The 19,248-nt window shown below is 47.5% G+C and overlaps 1 protein-coding gene and 1 pseudogene across 1 annotated transcript; one reads left to right on the top strand and one right to left on the bottom strand.

Moving 5' to 3' along the window:
* Positions 1-1,060: 1,060 nt before the first annotated feature.
* Positions 1,061-15,994, top strand: Higd1c (HIG1 hypoxia inducible domain family member 1C). The gene is made up of 3 exons (XM_059247676.1): positions 1,061-1,151; positions 7,271-7,405; positions 15,930-15,994. The coding sequence occupies exons 1-3, from the start codon at positions 1,061-1,063 to the stop codon at positions 15,992-15,994; spliced, it is 291 nt and encodes a 96-aa protein (XP_059103659.1).
* Positions 3,299-4,020, bottom strand: LOC131896867 (ornithine decarboxylase antizyme 1-like; annotated as a pseudogene).
* Positions 15,995-19,248: the final 3,254 nt, after the last annotated feature.

Here is a 19,248-nt window from a genome sequence, read left to right as displayed (position 1 = left end):
AGAGGCCCCAGGAGCCCCCTGAACAGTCAGTTTTTTTTCTAGACGGGTATGGTGGCGCACAACTTTAGTCCCAGCACTCAGGAGGCAGAGGCAAGCAGATTCTGAGTTCGAGGCCAGCCTGGTCTATATTGTGAGTTCCAGGACAGGCAGGGCTGTAGTGTGAGACCCTATCACAAAAAAGCAAATAAAACATACAGTCTTCTGAAGTCTAGCACTCATGGCAAGGCGCTGCTGTGGTCTTCAGCAGAAGGCTGAGAGACCTCAGCCAGTACCAGCTGGCCACTCCCTCAGGGCTGTCTCCCAGCTTTCCTGTGATCATCGGTTAGCTGGCAATCACAGAGCTCTGTGACAGCCTTCCTTACACCTGTGCTGCTCACAGGCCAGCAGGAGAGAGTCAGCGGTGGGACTGTGTTCCAGCACGCACAAGGTATGGTGCCTCTTACTGGGTTTATTTTCTGTTGGCATCTCCTCCACGAAATGGAGCTACTGTGTTTAAATACCATGCACTGTATGCGTTTTCACACGTATGGGTGGGCCGCACAGATACCAGACAGGAGCACCTCTCCGTCTGTTGAGCTGTCTTTGTGAGTCTTCATTAGCCCTGGCAGATGAAGACAACCACTTCTCGCTGCCTGGCCTGGTGACAGGGGTGCCCAGTAGCTATCGGAACAATTGCATGAGGCTCTACACACCCTGCAGAGTGGTAGTCTCCCACCCCCTGGACACCAGAAGACTGTTTTTGCCTGTGTTGATGCCATCATTGTGAGAGAAAGCCTGTGGTCTTGTTATCTGGGGAGAAGTCCTGAGCTCCCAGATGACTGCGAAATCATCCTGGGAAAGGGGACAGGATGGGGATCGAGGACTGAAGGACTCTGACTGCCAGTTTCTCTCTCCACATATATTTAATACTCCCCCTGACATTTGGGATTCTGCAGAGAAAAGTGGACAGCCGCCCATTTCAGTTGCGCAGACAGGCTCCTAGCAGGGTAGCAAGGAGAAAACAGGTTCTCGAAATGATGGCGGCAACCACACAGATCCCCTGTTGTCCGTAGAGAGAAGCATGTCTTCAGATGAGTGGTCAGCAGCTGAGGATGAAGGCCAGCTGTCCCGTCTCCTCAGGAAATCAAGAGACTCCCCCTTCGTCCCTGTGGGTAAGTCCATGCCTTGATGGTTGCAGGAAAACCGTGATGAAGGAGAACTCAGAATCTCCGAGGGTGACACTCCCCGTACGTGCATCCGTTCTCTGGTTCTCTGAAGCCCACCTCTCAGAGAAACACCGGTTGAGCTTGAGGGATCTTTCTGGTTCAGACACCAGTGGATTTCAGCTATCCTTTATTCAGTTTTACAGATTTCATCAAAGGACTAGCTGATGTTTTCACAGGTATTTATTTGGTGGTGGTGAGTGTTACACACACACATGCAGAGGACAGAGGACAACTTCTGGGAATCGGTTCTCTTCTTCCACTATCCACATAGTTCCAGGGATCAAACCTAGGTCATCAGCCTTGGCAGCAAGCACCTTTGCCTGCTGGGCCATCTTGCCAGCCCCTAGAGGTCCATCTAAAATTATTAGTTCACACAGACTCAAATAGATTTCACTGAATAGACTCACACGTTTCTCACTGAGGACTGGAGCAGCAGTTTAGCTTCCTGAGGGGCAGCTGGAACCGTCTGTCTGTCTGTTCTGGGCATCACTTGTAAGTCTTGGTGTCTGCTGTTACAGATTTTCCCTTCATTATCGTCAGGTATGATTGGAAACTTTACTTCTTGGGGGCTGGGATGTAGCTCAGTTGCTAGAGTTGGACTAGTTTGTGCACAGGGCCTGGTTCAGTTCTCCTTATGAAAGAGGGCAGGGGTGGCAGATCGCGTCTGTAATTCCGAACTCACGAAGATCCGAAGTTCAAGGTCATCATCACTATAGAATAAGCTCAAGGCCAGCGTGAGCCACATAAGACCCTGCCTCCAAAGAGGAAAACAACAGGAGAAAAAACAAGCCCCTCGATGCCATTTGAACAGATCCCAGTAATGAACAGATTAACTACCAAGTCTGTTGTACATTAAATTAGTGTTCTGGAGAAACAGCGTGACTAATGCAGAAGATGAAAGGGTCCCTAGCTAAACTCAATTACCTGCGGACCAGAGACACTGAGAAACAGCAAAGGCGTGGACTCTCATCTCCCAAAGGCCAGAACCTTTTAGTGAGGACTGGCCCGGGCTTGATCCAGGGGAGAGACTCGGGGTATTGCTAGAAAACAAATAAGTTTGTACGTATGTTGAGGTTTCACTTAGCTTTTGTATTTTAATAATTCTTACGGGATATTTTGCCACAGGATGGACTGTGTCATACAGATAATTTACAAAGTACCTCTATTGATTATCTGAAATCACTTCCATCATTACAAATATGACTTATTGGGATGGGACCCAGAACTAGGGTGCTTGCCTTGAATACCTAGGTCCTGGGGTTCAATCCAGAGCAGTGTGAGATAAATGAAAATAAATCCATGATTCTTCTTGTTTGTTTTTGAGACAGGGTTTCTCTAGGTAGCCTTGACTCACCTGGGACTCCCTATATAGACCAGGCTGGACTCGAACTCACAGAGATCTCTTCTTATAACAGTTTGTAGGTATACAGTTTTTCTTCTGTTCAGGCTATTTAGTGTTTTTAGTATTTCCTCAGACATGGTACAATCATGAACATTTTTAGCCATATTCTGTACTTTTGCTTATTTTCTTGAAATATATTCCAAAAGTAAAATTTCTAGATTAGAAAGCATGAGCAGTTTAAGATCATTATATATTTTTTAAGTAAAACAATTATATTTATATATTTTAAGTTAAAAAAATCTTTTTTTTTTTTTTTTTTTGAGACAGGGTTTCTCTGTGTAGCCCTGGCTGTCCTAGAACTCACTCCGTAGACCAGGCTGGCCTCGAACTCAGCGATCTGACTGCCTCTGCCTGGTATTAAAGGCGTGTGCCACCACCATCCAGGGAGTTAAACAAAAATCTTATTTGTGTGTGTGCCTGTGCATGTGAATATGCGTGTGTATATGTTTGTGTGAGAGTGTGTGTGTGTGTGTGTGTGTGTGCACACATGTGAGGGCAGGTGTAGGAGACCGGAAGAGGTGTCAGATGGCCTGGAGCGAGGTTTCAGTCCTGAGCTGCCTGACACAGGCTACAGGAACCAGACTCTGGGAGAGCAGCAAGTGCTCTTAACTGCTAAGCCATCTCTCTACCCTCCTTAAATCTTTTCTTTTTAAAAGTAAAATAGAAATCTTTATTTAGAACTGAAGCCAACACTTGAGTATGACAAACACAGCATTCAGCTCAAAGAAGCACCCTGCTAATGGAGTGAGCGTTTATTCTGCACAATCACGACATGTGGACAAACCCGGGAGAGGGCACAGGGACACTGGGCAGGGCTGGCACCTAGTCCTCCTTGGGTCCTCTCTCTCCAGCGTGTAGACCATGAAGCAAGCATTGGGTCTCTTGGGGATGAGGGGATGCCCGGGTCTCACAATCTCAAAGCCAAGAAAGCTGAAGGTTCGGAGTAGGGCGGCTCTGTCCTCACGGCTCTTGGCAAGGAAGCAGATGAAAACGTGATCAGCCCGGAGCTGCTGCTCCGCGAACTCCAGGAGAGCTGCGAAACTGTCCTTGCTGCCCTCAGGCAGAGGCCCAGCCGGGAGCTCGATGTAGAGGCCACCACCGTTCCACACCGCCCTCCAGGTGACCTGCTTGGCCTCCGTGAGCGTGGACTGAAAGACTGTGATCCCGATGACCGTTCCCTCGCCCACCTGGGATCCACTTCAGAGGTGGGTGAGGGACATCAGGAGCACCACCGAGGCCCCGGACCCAGGTTACTACAGCAATGGAGAGCGACCCTAGAACTCTCGGCTGTGCTGACTGAGAAGCGGCATGGTGCGGCTGGCACGGAGCCTGGCCCTGTGTGTGTTTGTCCCCTTCCTTCTCTCTGGGGAAGCAGTGGCTGTTGAGGATCCACTGCAGGGAGGATTTCACCATCCTGCCGCTGGGGAAACCAGCAAAACCTCCGCTGCGCTCTCCGCACCGCCGCCGCAAAAATCTAAATCTTTTTATTATGTGTGTGTGTGGGGGGGTGTGATTTTGAGGGGCATGTGTGACGTCAGAAGACAACTCAGCTTTCTTCCGCCTTTGAGTGGGATGCAGAGATTTAGCTCAGGTTGTCAGGCTTGAACAGCACGTGCTGTGACCCCCAAGCCATCTCGCAGGCTCCTGTCATCCTTATCTCACTGGCTTGCTTTTTGCTGTTTATATATCTTGTACATGAGTCATTTCACTCAGCCTACCTGCTAACAAGCCTACACAGCACACAGCACTGTGATCATTTACCCTGGCTCTTTCTTCACTTTATCAAATAGACCATGAAGGATACGGCTATCACCTATCCCTAGAATCTCCTGGGCCAACACAGATCACCAGAATGTCTTGTCCCATAAGAATTCGCTGCATGCTGTGCACTATGAACAACACACAGACCCGCAGTTTAGGGGGAAGTCTATTTACAGGCATTGTAAATAAAATAAATACTTAGGTAAAAACTTTTTTTTTTTTTTTTTCCGGAGCTGAGGACCGAACCCAGGGCCTTGAACTTGCTAGGCAAGCGCTCTACCACTGAGCTAAATCCCCAACCCATTAGGTAAAAAAACTTAACACACATATGTTCTAATGAAAAAAATTCTAATGAAATAAATCACAAATGACCTGAATAAATAGACCACCTACAATATTCATGGATTAGTAATTGGTAATATATATATACATAATCAGTAGTTATATATATAATTAGTAATATATATTATAATAAGTGTATAGCTTAATATAGTAAGGATAGTACTATTAATATGTTAACATAGTACTACGTTCATTGATTAGTAATTAGTAACATATATAGTAATGTAGTAAGGAGGTCAGGTCTCCCCAAACAGATTCATAGGTTTAATATAATTCCTTTTACAATGCCAACAAGGTTTCTGTGGCTACAGTGCTTGCCCTGAATCATGTGGACCTGAAATTGCCCTCTAGAACCCATATGAAAAGGCCAGCAACATGGAGATACACACTTGTAATTCCAGCACTGGGAAGTGGAGCCAGGCAGATCTGTAGGACTCACTGGCCAGTGAGTTCCAGGCCAGGATGAACGTGCTGTGAGGAATGACACCCTTAGACTGTCCTCTGGCCACTGTATGTTGTATACACAGGTGCTTGTATACCTATACACACACACACACAAGACATGCTTATCCTAAGACATAGTATATGGAAGTCATGAATTCTCCAACAGCTAAACAGTGTTTCTTCCTCATTGTCTGAGAGCAGCCTAGAGGCCTTGCTCATGATAGGAAATGCTCTACCACCGAGACTTTGGGCCTTTTGTCTTTGGTTTTTTGAGTTAGTCTCCCCGTCTTGCTCAGGCTGGTCTCTAACTCCTTGATCTGCCTGCTTCAACCTCCCGGGGGCTGGGACTACAAGTGTGTGCACCATGTTCTGTTCTGAGGTTTTTGTTTGTTTAAGATAAAGTGGAAGGAGGCACCCCACCTCCTAGCTCAGGTAACCCAGACACTGTGGCTGCTGATGGAGAGATACATAAATCAGTGGGGTAACCAGAGAAACCCAAAGTAGAACAGCATATATTTTTAAGAAGATTTTTACTTAAACTTTTTTTGAAATTTATTTTTTTATATGTATGGGTGTTTCCACAGGTATGTGTGTTTCTATACTATGGGCATACCTGGTTCCCTTGGAGGCCAGCAGAGATTTACAGCCTTACATTTATTTTAAACTCTAATAAAATTGCTCTTGAGCTTAAAAAAAAACAGAGAAAGAAAGTGCCTATTGTGAAATGGGACGTGGATAACAGGATAGCTAGCCTGGGATTTGCAGTACATTAGCAAGGGGAAATATGAAAACTGATTCCCAAATACTCAAATTCAATCTCTCTCTCTCTCTCTCTCTCTCTCTCTCTCTCTCTCTCTCTCTCTCTCTCTCTCTCTCTCTCACACACACACACACACACACATACACACATATATACTTTCTTTCTAAATAAATTTTAAAAAATATATTTTCCAGTATGTTTATTGTTCAGTGAAGTTTCTATTGCTATGATAAAACACCATGTCTAGAGGCTGGAGAGGCTCAGCAGTTAAGAGCATTGGCTGCAACCACAGCCCTAGGGTATCCAATACCATTTCCTGGCTTCTGTGGGCACTGAACACATGTGGTGCATAAACGTATACACATAAAATAAGACACCATGACCAAAATCATCATCACAGGAAGGAAAGGATTTATTTGGTTTATTCCATCTTACAGTCTGCTATGAAGAAAAGTCAAGGCAAAGACTGGAGACAGGGACTGGAGGCAGGGACTGGAGACAGAGACTGGAGGCAGGGACTGGAGGCAGAGACTGGAGACAAAGACTAGAGACAGAGACTGGAGACAGAGACTGGAGGCAGGGACTGGAGGCAGGGACTGGAGGCAGGGACTGGAGGCAGGGACTGGAGTCAGACAATGGAGCGATGCTGCTTACTGGCTTGATCTGCTTTGCTCTCTCAGCCTGTTTTCTTAGACCTGCAGGCAATCTGATGGAGGCATTTTCTCAATGGTGATTCCTCTTCCCAGATGACCCTATCTTGCATCAAGGTAACAAAAACCTAGCCAGAACACAGGATCTCGTGTAGCCCAGGCTAGCCTTAAACCCCCTATATAGCTGCATCCAGGCTATAGATGTGCACCATCACACCAACTTTATAAGTGCTTGGGACAATCTTAGAGCTTCAAGACATGCTAGGCAGGTCCTGCACTACAGTTCTTTTTAATGTCCTCCTTGGTACAGGTTGAACATCTGAAGTCCAAAATTTCAATATACTCTGAAATCTGAGTCATCATGATGCCTTGAGAGGAAGGTTCCATACCTGCTCTCAGACGATGAGTCATAGTAAAAACATAGGCACTCTAAAAAATATATGAAACACATACAGTCCTAGTGAATAAGGTGTGTGACACATACACAGGTTTGCTCTTGAGGCCTAGGTCCCATCACAAGGTATCATGTAATGTAGATATTCCAAAATCTACCTGCAACCCTCACTTCTGACCCTAAGCATGTCAGACCAGCACTCAGCCTGCACCTTGACTGCCTGTCTTTCGGGTAGGTGTCCTTCACACAGCCTTTCATTTAGCTGAGGAATTCTTGCCTCCTGTTTATCCAACTCATGTTTTAAATCCACAGGGGTGGCCGGCTTTGTGGCTGTGCTGTCCTACGGTCTTTACAAGTTAAAGTCCAGAAGAGAGGAGAAGATGTCCCTTCGTCTCATCCACGTGCGGGTTGCTGCTCAAGGATGCGCTGTGGGAGCTGTGACCCTAGGTAAGGTTGCTTAGGGCTGGCTGTCCTCCACAGGCGTGTGTGTGTGTGTGTGTGTGTGTGTGTGTGTGTGTGTGTGTTTCCTTATTCTGTTCATCCTTGGTAGAAGATAAATACTGGGGCTGGAGAGATGGCTCAGGGTTTAAGAGCACTGGCTGCTCTTCCAGAGGTCCTGAGTTCAATTCCCAGCACCCACATGGTGGCTCATGACCATCTATAATAAGATCTGATGCCCTCTTCTGGTATGCAGGCATGCGTGCAGAGCACTCATATATAAAATATAAATAAATAAAAATTAAAAAAAAAAAAGAAGATAAATACTGGATTTAGACACTAGAAGATGGAGATAAAAAGATTCATCTTGGGGACTACAGGAATGAAACAGTTAAGAGCCCTGGCTCTTCTTGCAGGGGACTCCGGTTCAGTTCCCAGCACCCACATCAGAGCTCATAACCATTCGTAATTCTGAGAGTTCTGGAATCCTCCTCTGGCTTCTTCAGGCATCAGCATACCGTGTGCACTACCTACCATACATTCAGGTACTCGTACACGTAAAATAAAAATAAATCTTTAAGAAAGCAAACTAGTAGGGATGAGGCATCTTAATTCTTAGAATTTTCACCTGATAGAACCCAACAAAATTTCCAGACCTTGAAGAGGGGGTGGGCATCTTTTTTTCTTCTTTTTGAGTTTTTTGGGGACAGGGATTCTCTGTGTAACAGCCTATGCCTGTGGTTCTCAACCTTCCTGAATCTGTGCCTCTAATACAGCTGCTCATGCTGTGGTGACCCCCAACCATAAAATTATTTTCATTGCTACTTCATAACTGTAATTTTGCTACTGTTATGAATCGTAATATAACTGATATCTGATATGTGACCCCCCTCCCCCAAGGAGTTGCGACCTACAGGTTGAGAAGCGCTGCTCTAGAGGCAGGCGCTGGTTCTGCTTCTACTCCACACAGCTCCGGTCGGTCACAGCAGTGGTTGCGTTCCCCAGCCTATCTGACCAGCAGACGTAGTCACTCAGCACTTTACTTGGGAGGCTTTTTAGAGACCAAAGATCTAAATGGCCTTTTTACTTCTATCCCAGGAAGTATGAAGCTTTGCCCAATGTGCAAAGTTCTTACAAGAAAAGATAGGACCATGTCTTAGGGTTCCTATGGCTGCGATGCAACACTGTGACCAAAGGGCAAGCTGGGGAGGAAAGGATTTGTTTGGCTTACACTTCCATATCTTAGTTCGTCACTGAAGGAAGTCAGGACAGGAACTCACACAGGGCAGAAACCTGGAGGCAGGAGCTGATGCAGAGGCCATGGAGGGGTGCTGCTTACTGGCTTGCTTCCCATGGCCTGCTCAGCCTGCTTTCTTATAGAAGCCGGGGCCACCAACCCAGGGATGGCCCCATCCACAATGACTGGGCCCTCCCCCTTCAATCACTAAGAAAATGACCTAGGGGCTTGCCTGCAGCCTGATCTTACAGAGGCATCTTTCTAATTGCAATCCCTCCTGTCAGGTGACTTTAGCTTGGGTCACGTTGACATAGAACCATCACAGCCCATTTGGGGTGGTGGTGAGCTCACTGTGTAGCCTGGCTGGCCTTCAGGGTACCGTGGTCCTGGTGCTGCCTCACAAGTGCTAGGATTTCAGCTGTGCACCACCACGCCTGGCCTACATGTCTGAGGTTTGTTTGCTTGAGACAGAGTACCTCTAGGTAGTCGAGGCTGACCAGACTCAAAATAACAATCCTCATGATAGGATAAGCAAGGACAACTCAGAACTTACCAACATGAGCTGGAATACACATGACAGACTCGATTCCTACAGTAGTTCTGGTTGGCTGTTTTCCTATGGACCTTATATACTGGTCCTTTTTTTCTATGGACATTCTATATTTCCTATGGACCTGAGGAGCTTACATATTACATAAGTGGTACCAAAACCTTTATATATTTTGCTTTTAGCCCAGGCTAGAACTTAGGAAGTAGCCCAGGCTGTGTGGAGCTTAAAATCTTCCTGCTTCAGGCCTCCTGGTACAGGAATTATGTGTGTGCTCCATGCCTGGCTTGGTAGACTATGCCTAAGTGACCTGCTCAGTGGTGAACTTTATAACCCAATGGGAACTACACCAAAGTTTCTGGAGGCAAGGCTGTTTCACCCAAGCAATTGTAACTAAATCTCCAGTGAAACCTGCCAGGACCCCAAGAGGACCCTAAACTCCTCACACTGGAGAGGTGTACCAAGATGGCGTCAGAGTCCACTAACCTCACACAGGACGGCTTAGAGGGGCACATTAAAGACATTTACTCTGCATCACAGTCCAGGCCGTGAGGACTCTGCCCATGAGTAGCTAATCTAAGTGCATGCCTTTGCGGTGGCAAGGCTCCAGTTCACGAAGCCATGCAGACAGGCTCCCTGCCACTTTCTGGCTCTCCTCTCCAGCTATGCTTTGTTTCCTGAAATAATGAGACCCTCCCACCCCAGCTGTAGCTGCCTCGCCTGGTGACAGCCGCTGGTCACTGTGGCCTCCACACCACAGTTCCTGCTTCAGTTCCTCTCTTTGTGGGTCCCAAACCCGAAGATTTGATTGTTGCGATTCCCCACATTATCACAGCTCCCCACCTCCAAACCCGCCTCCATGGTTAGCAGACCATCCACCAAAGCCACACGGTCACAGCTGTCGTCGCCGGCAAACCCCACTTCAATGGCCACAGCTTAGTTCCAGAGCCACTCTGGCCAGCCACAGGCGTAGACTGCGAATGAATCTTTTCCGCCACCACGGTCATCAAGACGCGAAAACCAAGCCCCACTCCTTGCCACCACCCGAGTCAGCTGTCCCCACCTCTTCAAAACGATCTCTTGGGGGCCAGTCCTCATGTCTCTAGGGTTGCCAACACAGTTCTTTCCACAGTTCAGTGGGCACTTGGTCTCTGAGAAGCCTTTCGAGAGGACTCTGGTTCCACAACCCTTCGTCCACCTTGTGTGTCCTTACATTTGTGTCTGCATCCAGATGCTCCATGGTGACATAAGTGACAAACACCAAGTCCTTGGCATGCTCACTGTTTGGTCCTCTTATTACCAGGTGTCACGGTTTAGATAGGAAGAGTCTCCATAGGCTTGGTTGTTCCCTCAGGAAAATCTAATCTGGTAATGTATGGGGACATTTTGTTTGTCCTGTTGGGGCGGAAGGCGGGGTAGCTTTGCAGGGTGCTGCCAGTAGCCTGCGGTGCACAGGGCACCCTAGAGCAAACAATCAATGGGCACCAGCACTGAGGCTGAGAAACTGCCACAGAGGCAGACTGCCAGACTGCCAGAGGGACTGTCCTGAGAACATCCACCCGCTTCGCCGGGGGAGGAGATGCCTGTGTCCAAGCAGCCCTGGCACCCTTCACAAGTTCTGAGAGCACTCTATTTCTGAGAATGCTGCGGTGAACTGCTGGCCTCCCTGGGTTCAATAGGGACAGAGAGCTCTTGATCTCTCTGTCACTGGGAGCATCTGATTGGCAAAGGCAGGGGCACCTGATGTCGTGATTAGCAGCAGTCCAAACAGACTGCTGGGCCACAGAGATGTGGGGGCCCTGGTCACGGTGGAGGCCCTGGTTACATGCGGGTCCTGGTTATGGTGGAGGCCCTAGTTCACGGTGGGGGCCCTGGTTACATCGCAGCTCACAGCAAGGAGCTCTGGCCCCCAACACACGTATGTAACACACACACACACACACACATATACATATAAACACAAACAAATGTATCACAATCATCTCTAGCTTTCCCCGAAGAGCCCTGCAGCCATTTACCAGGAAACCTGTGCACAAAGAGAAGATAATCGCGTTACTTGGGGCGGGGAAATACTGGTTGTAGGGACAGACTCCGGCTCTGGCAGAATTACCGTGAAGTGCCACTCATGAGTTCGCAGACGGCAGTGTGTTTTACAGAGGGTCAGCCTCAACACAGCCTGCCATTTCCTGCCCCGACTGTGTTATTATCTAATTCTGGAATGTGTAATTGAAATATCCGTATGCTCAGCAATTTTCAGGATTCTTTAACAGTTTGGCATTGCTGTGTGTGATGTGTGCTTGGGAGTATGCATGTACGGCATGCATGACCCATGGCACACATGTGAAGGACAACTCTGTGACGTGGTTCTGTCCACCTTTCATGCTTTCTGAGGTCATCGGGTTTGTGAGGTGTGGGAGCCCGTTCTCGGGTTCCTCGTGGCTTTACCCAGCAGGTCCGCATAGAGGATGATTAGACCACGGGCCTGAGTGCAGGTGTCTGGGATGGTCTGCACTTGGCTGTGCTGGGGGGAGGTCTTTTGCTCCACCCCTTGGCGTCTCTATAAAAACCCTGGGGCAGAGACAGTCGGGGCCCGTTGGAATAGGTTCCAGGCCCTCTCGAGGCTATCCTTTATTTTCTATCTGTTTATCTCCACGATATTCTCCGCAATAAATCCTTCTATCTAATATTTCCTGCTGCTCGCACTCAAGAAAACTCTGGGGAACTGTGGGGGTGGTGGGTAAACGCCCCACAGTGAGGCAGATGCCCTCACCCGCTGAGCTGTCTTGGCGGCTCCTGTCAGAATCCCCACATTGGTCCCCTGGCCTGCAAGAGCCACTGTGGTAGAGGGCCAAGTGGGTGCCATCCTAACTGCCTGCCTTTACCAAAACGGTAAACAAGTCACTACCTTTCTAGAGGGACCGTGGGAATGAGTGCCTTCATCAAGGGCTTGGGGGACACCAGTGGTGTTTCCCAACACACCCCATACAGTTTATTTGGTAGAAGACAGTCCATCCTGGAGCAGGAAACCAGGCTTCTGTAAAACTGAAGCTGTAACATGTAGCCACCAAGAGACTGGGGAAAGAAAAGAGGAATCAACGGTGATTCCCAAGCAGGCGGGACGACGGCTCAGCGGGTAAAGACAACTTGAGTTCCATTTCCGAGATGCACGTGGTGGAAGAGAATCCAGGGTTCTCTGATCTCCACACATGCACTGTGGCACACATATGAACACACACAATAAACAAATGATTCCCAAGTTCCTGGCTTGTACAAGAAATGATCTATCCCTCCGTCATACAGAGAATGAAGAACAAAGGTCAAGGCTGAGGGGACAGCGAGCTGAGTAGACAGAACAGTGACAGAGAGTGCTTACCCCACCGCCAGCCCCCTACCTATGCATCATTACCTCAGTGCATCTTCAAGCTTTCCAAGCTTTCATACAGGTGCACACTGTATGTGGAGCATGTTCTTCTCTGCCCTCCTAGCCCCCCTCTTAGTCCTCGTGGCTCCACTGGAAGATCTCCTTCTGCTTTCCTGTGTGTGTGTGTGTGTGTGTGTGTGTGTGTGTGTGTGTGTGTGTGTGGTTTATATGGAATCTAAGAACCAGAAATGAGCAAAGACGACCCTCTTCCTGAGGCTGCCACAACCTGCTCAGTCTGATCATCTCCAGCTGCATTTATTTCCTGCGAACCACAGGACTTCATTCTTTTGGCTGGAAAGACACCTCCCTTGTGTAACTAGCCCACATTTCCCTTACCTGTCCTTCTGTTGTTAATGCTTTAATCTGAAACACACCTCCTCAGAGTCCACCTGTTCTGCTGGGATACAATTCAGTCCTGACCCAAGCCCTGGAGCTCAAGTGTCAGGTTCCCTGAGTTTGAGGGCATGGCCCCCCACGGAGCTGCTCTTACCTCCCATGCCAGCTGTATTCTTATTGGCATAAGCCTCTGGTGTGACCCGAGAGGCTTATCAATAACACACGCTGTTATTTTCCCGGCAGTTAGAAGCTTTTTAGAAGATAGTACCATTCCTGGGACAAGGACCAGACAGTGTTTATTATACAACGGCCCATCAAATCTACTCTCTAAGAGAGGCACTGTTACCTCATTGTACAGACTGGGAACCTGAGGCTTAGAGAGGAAATGTGGTGGTTTTTTTTTTTGGGGGGGGGGGTCCAGAGTCACGGAGCACTCACTTCAGACTCAAACCGTTAGTCTCACAGTATACTAACTGAAATCCCTATTCAAAATGTCTCCATGGCTAGGGACAGCCCCGCTGATAGGGTGCTAGGCGAGAATGTTGTGGGCTTCAACTCTAACATGGCATAAAAGCCATACATAGTGGCACATGCCTGTACTCCTAGTACTTAGTAGGTGGAGGCAGGCTTATCCAATGTTCAAGGTCGGCCTGGGCTATGTGAGACCCCCAACAAACCCTTTGAATTACAGAACTCACATCCTATGTATAAGGAGGTCCTTAGGGATATGGGAAGAAAATACTTATCTTGGAAATAAAAAAGCTAGCCAGATGTGGGAGGTCCCACCTGTCCTTCCACTTGGGTCCAGGAATTAGAGGCCACACTGGGTAAGAGAGCCAGATCCTGTCTCAAAAGGAAGCCAGGTTAAATAAAAAATGACAATGCTTTGCTAATGTGTGGACTGCTTATATTGAATTTATAGTTTTAAAATAAATGCACATGTCTGTAATACCAGCACTGGAAACTCTGAGGCAGGAGGCTGCCAGTTTGAGGTCAGTCTGAGTCTGGGTTGCATATCAAAACCTTGTCTCAAGAAAGACACATGTTGCGGGCACATTCAATGTATTTCTTTACACACAATTTAAAAGCTTGGAGAGGCATGGGGATGGCTGGCTAGGAACGTGCTTCCTACACAAGTGTGAGAACTGAGTTCCGACTCCCAGAACTCACATAAAGCTGGGTACGATGTGCACATCTGTAAGCCCTGGGCCCGTGGTGAGACAGGAGCTGGAGAGAGAACCTCGGGCAGCTGGTTGGCCAGCTAGCCTGGTGGCCATAGCATAACAACAGAAATGGAGGAGGACACCTGAGGCTCTTCTGACCTCCACACATGCGCTGTGGCACAAGCACACTCATGCTCACACACACACAAACAAAAATTAAATCTAATAAAAAGTGTGGGGGCCGCTGTTAGTGTATGGAGTTGTGTTGTGCAGAGATAAGGGCGCCATACTTCGATCTCTCTTAGAGAAGTAGCCGGTTCACTATGAACCAACAGGTGTCAGTGAGCTGGTACGATAAGACCGTAACTTCAGGGAATACCAACGTTTAGATGACTGGGAAGAGCAAGAATCATCTCTAGCAAGACAAAAGAAAAGAGCCCAGAACTCACCATCCAGTGCTGGCCTCAAACCCCGTGTAGCCAAGGATGACTGAACTTCTGACATTCCTGCCTCTGCTGTCTGAATTCTGGGATTACAAGTGTGTGCCACCATGCCCGGTTTATGTGGTAGGGGGCATCAAACCCAGGGCTTTGTGCACGCTAGGCAAACATTCTTAGCCACTTCTCCAGCTCTGAGAATGCATTTCAGTCACAGTGATTTCAGCTAAAAAGCAAACATTTTGGCTTGAATTCTATGCATCTATTCTGGTTATTTTAGTATTTCACTCTAAGATTTTTGCAGCTGCTACCTCAGTTTACCATCACACGGTTCTACAGGAAGAATTCACAGAGCCTGCATCCTCTATGCACCCTAGGAAGGCAACAGTGGCAAGTCTTGGGGGAAGTAAAGGATTTAGATAACCAGGTACCTGATGCCTTGAAGGGGAGACAGGATGGCGAGGGGAACACAGTTGAGTCTTCTGATGCCTCTTGCTTTTGGATGTGAGATTTACCGACATGCCAAGGATTCACTGAAGGACCCCCTCTCCCTCTGAGCCTATTCACCTGTGTGCTTCTCTCCCTCAACAGCCCTAGGACCTGGTGGAAGCCACAGCCAGCATGGGCTCCTCACAGCTGATTCCCACACTGTAATCCAGAGCAGGCTGTTCCAGTTGCCTGTTCTTTGGTACTCTGAGCACAGGCAGATACTGACTATGTGACTGGTGGACTAGGATGCCTGTATCTGAGCAAACTTGCCTGGAATTTCCCAAGATTTCCCCCCTTTTTTCAGACAGGATTCCATGTGCCTTAGGCTGGTCTCCAACCACCGTGCAGCCAAAGACCACCCTGAACTGCTCCTCCTGCCTCTGCCTACCAAGAGCTAGGACTGCGGGCATACGTCACCAAGTTCAGCTAACCTGAACTCAGCTAGCCATGGTAACCCACACCTTTAACTCCAGCACTGAGGAGGCAGAGGCCAGAGGACTTCTGTAGTTCAAAGTCAGCCTGGTCTATATATAGTGAGTTCCTGGACAGCTAGAGCTGCATAGAGAAACCTTGTCTCAAAAAACAAACAAAATAAAAATGTAAACTTGAGGATAGTGTTGTGACAGTTCATAATAATAGTGGTTTTTAAATTTTAAAAAGTGTACAGAACTTGCATTTTTATGAGTTTACTCTGTGTGTGCACATGCACACCTGTGTCAATGCCGACTTAAACAATGTAAATGCTGTTTGATTCCACAGCCTCTGCATGAACCAAAGCTTCCTGGGAGGGGTCTGTTGGTCTTCTGTTTTGCAATCCTGTGCCAGTTTCAGAAAAGCATGTGGAAAAATGTCAGTGTTTGTGTCTCACGGACACTACTGATGTGCGGTGCCTTTCTGTTCCAGGTGTTCTCTATTCTATGTATAAGGATTACATCAGACCTCGGTTCTTCAATGTATCCAAAAAATAAAGCCAGAAGCTGGAAGCAAGGAAGAAAGATCCTTCTGCGTGCTGATCGTTAGAAAAAGGGATCTCATTGTGTTCCAAATCACACTGCAGAATGCCTCGCAGAATCCTCATAAAGTCTGTGCTCATGTCTCAGTGTTTTTAAGAAGCCCTTTCTGAACCCACAGGCAGTTAACTGAGAATCACCCCTGCTGATGTCTTTTCTCACTCAATCCCCCTTGCAGCACTAACAGCTGGAGCTCAGGATCTTGTGTGTGTGGGCAGCACCTGTATCTGCTTCAACAACGCACTGACAGACTTCTAACCAGTACTTAACAAAAATGTAGTCACTATACACCCAGCAAGCAGTGTGAGTGTGTTTTCTTAGAAAAGGCTTGTTGGGGAGGCAAGACGGCTCAGGAAGAAAAGGGGCTTGCTGCCAAGCCTGACCACCTCAGTTTGATCCTGCAACCCAAACAGTGGAGGAAGAGAACGAACTCCCAAGGTCATCCTCTGACCCCCACATGTGTGCACCCACACAAGCAAATAAGTAACTGTAGAAATGGGATGGGGGCCGGGCGGTGGTGGCACATACCTTTAATCCCAGCACTCAGGAGGCAGAGGCAGGAGGATCTCTGTGAGTTAGAGGCCAGCCTGGTCTATAGAGTGAGATCCAGGACAGGCACCAAAACTACACAGAGAAACCCTGTCTCAAAAAAAAAAAAACCAAAAAAAGGAAAGAAAAGAAACAGGGTGGGGTATGCTCGTGCAAGTGACCAGGGCTTGTTTCCTAACGCCCACATAGTAGCTCACAACCACCTGCACCAGGCATGATTACGGTGCACGGAAATACATGCAGGCAAATACTCACACACACAAAAATAAATCTTCAGGCAAGGAATGGCTTTTTAAAAAATTGGGGCGCCGGGCGTTGGTGGCGCACGCCTTTAATCCCAGCACTCGGGAGGCAGAGCCAGGCGGATCTCTGTGAGTTCGAGGCCAGCCTGGACTACCAAGTGAGTTCCAGGAAAGGCGCAAAGCTACACAGAGAAACCCTGTCTCGAAAAACCAAAAAATAAGAATAAATAAATAAATTTATTTTGTGTTTAGGTGTTTTGCCTACATATACGTGTGTGCACCACGTGTGTGCAGTGCCCTAGGAAGAGGGCATTGGATTCCCTGGGACTAGAGTTACACATGGCTGTGAGCCGCCCTGAGGGTGCTGGGAGCAGTCACTGAATAATCTCTCTAGTCCCTTATGTTTTGAGACAAGGTCTCAGGATGGGATTCGAGATTCTCCTGGTTCAGCCTCCTATGATCTGAGATTACAGGCACAGATCACCATGTCCAGCTAAATGTTTTATGTGGTTTTGTTATTTTTTTACTTTTTGGCTTTTCAAGACAAGGTTTCTCTATGTAGCTTTGCGCCTTTCCTGGAACTCACTCTGTAGCCCAGGCTGGGCTTGAACTCACATAGATCTGCCTGGCTCTGCCTCCCAAGATTAAAGGCGTGCACCACCACCGCCTGGCGGTTTTGTTTTTAAAGTTACACTTTTATTTGTGTGTGTGCACGCTCGCGCACAGGAGCCATGGCCTGAGTGTAGAGATCAGAGGACAACTTGAAAGAGTCGGTTTTCTCCTTCTACCATGTGGGTCCCCAGGATGGAACTCAGGTCCCCAGGACGGTGGCGTGTCTTTACCCACTGAGCCATCTTGCCAGCACCTAATTTAAAATTGTTTTAATTTAATTTTTTTAGATTTTGTGTGTGTGTATGTTTTGCCTACATGTATATCTGTGCACCACATGCATGCCTGGTGTCTGAAGAGTTCCAAAGAGGAACTCTTTGTTGGAACCCCTGGGACTGGAGTTAGGGATGGTTGTTAGCCACCATACGGGTGCTGGGAACTCAACCCAGGAGCAGTAAGTACTCTTAACCACTAAGCTATCTCCTCAGCAATACCCCCCCATCTTTAAAAACAAACAAACAAACAAACAAAACCCAGGATTCTGAACTTGATACAAAGCCAAGGATGAGCCCGAACTTCTGATCCTCCTGCCTCTATCTCCAGGGTACCAGGATTGCTGGTGTTCACCACCAAGCCTGGGGGTTTCAATTTTTCTTTATTTTTTTCAGTGCTGGGTTGAATCCAGGGCTTCATGCACACCAAAGGTTCTACCTAATGTATGACATCTCTAGCTCCTACATGTTCTTAATGACAGAAAGCTTATCCGAGGCTCACTCTTCAACATCAATCTTCCAATGGGTGTAATGTGTATTACAATTTTTGCTGACAGGAGTGTGGCCTTGGGTGATACTTGTGAACTTGTGCCAACTCAACTCTGCTCCTACTAGCACACAAAGCAGAGAAAAGAGCTACAGAAATCCTCAGAGTTCTCGACCTCTGCTCAACTACCTCACCTTCTTATGAACTGCACAACAGGACAGGCCCATCCTTAACCTTTCTTCTCCTACGTTATCTCAATAAAAAAAAGAATTGAGAACGAGAACTGGAGGGAAGAGGCCAGTAGACAAGAAACTGGTTCATCTAGGATTGCAATCTGTGTATACAAAACACAGAAACTTTAATTACCGACGTGAAAATACTGGTATTGATTTTGTCCCAATTTTAAGACCAGAAGAACTGTGACCTAGGTTGTATGGTTGTTCTCTTGAGAGACCTATGGCTAGGCATGATGGCACACACATTTAATCCCAGCACTTGGGGGGCTGAGGCAAGTGGAATTCTTTAAGTTCAAGGCTAGCCTGGTCTACATAGCAAGCTCCAGGCCAGCCAGAGCTGCAAAGTGAGACTGTAAAAAAAAAAAAAAAAGGTCCTGGAGTGGAAGTAAAGGAACTGTAAAGTTTAGAAAACGCCCTGGCATGCCAGGTGGTGGCACACACCTTTAATGCCAGCACTTGGAGGCAGAGGCAGGCGGAGCAGGAGGCTCTCCAAGTTTGAGGTCAGCCTGGTCTACAGAGTGAGTTCCTGGACAGCCAGGGCTACACAGAGAAACACTGTCTCAAAAGACAGAATAAGAAAGAAAGGAAGGAAGGGAGAAAAAGGAAAAAGAAAACTCCCTGGTACTTAGAGGGTTGTCAAGCTAGGCATATCTTGGGCACACACACACACACACACACACACACACACACACACACACACAAAAATATACTTATAATAGAAATACTAAAAGGTACTGTTTTAAAACAAAGCAGAGAGATCAGACAATTCCATTTAATGCGGAAAGATGATGTGACATTACTGTCTATGGGGTCTGTA

Source organism: Peromyscus eremicus, chromosome 20, assembly GCF_949786415.1.
Source record: "Peromyscus eremicus chromosome 20, PerEre_H2_v1, whole genome shotgun sequence".
Classification (NCBI taxonomy): Eukaryota; Metazoa; Chordata; class Mammalia; order Rodentia; family Cricetidae; genus Peromyscus; species Peromyscus eremicus.
Note: the sequence above shows the minus strand (reverse complement) of the source record. Positions and strands in the feature narration are given on the sequence as shown.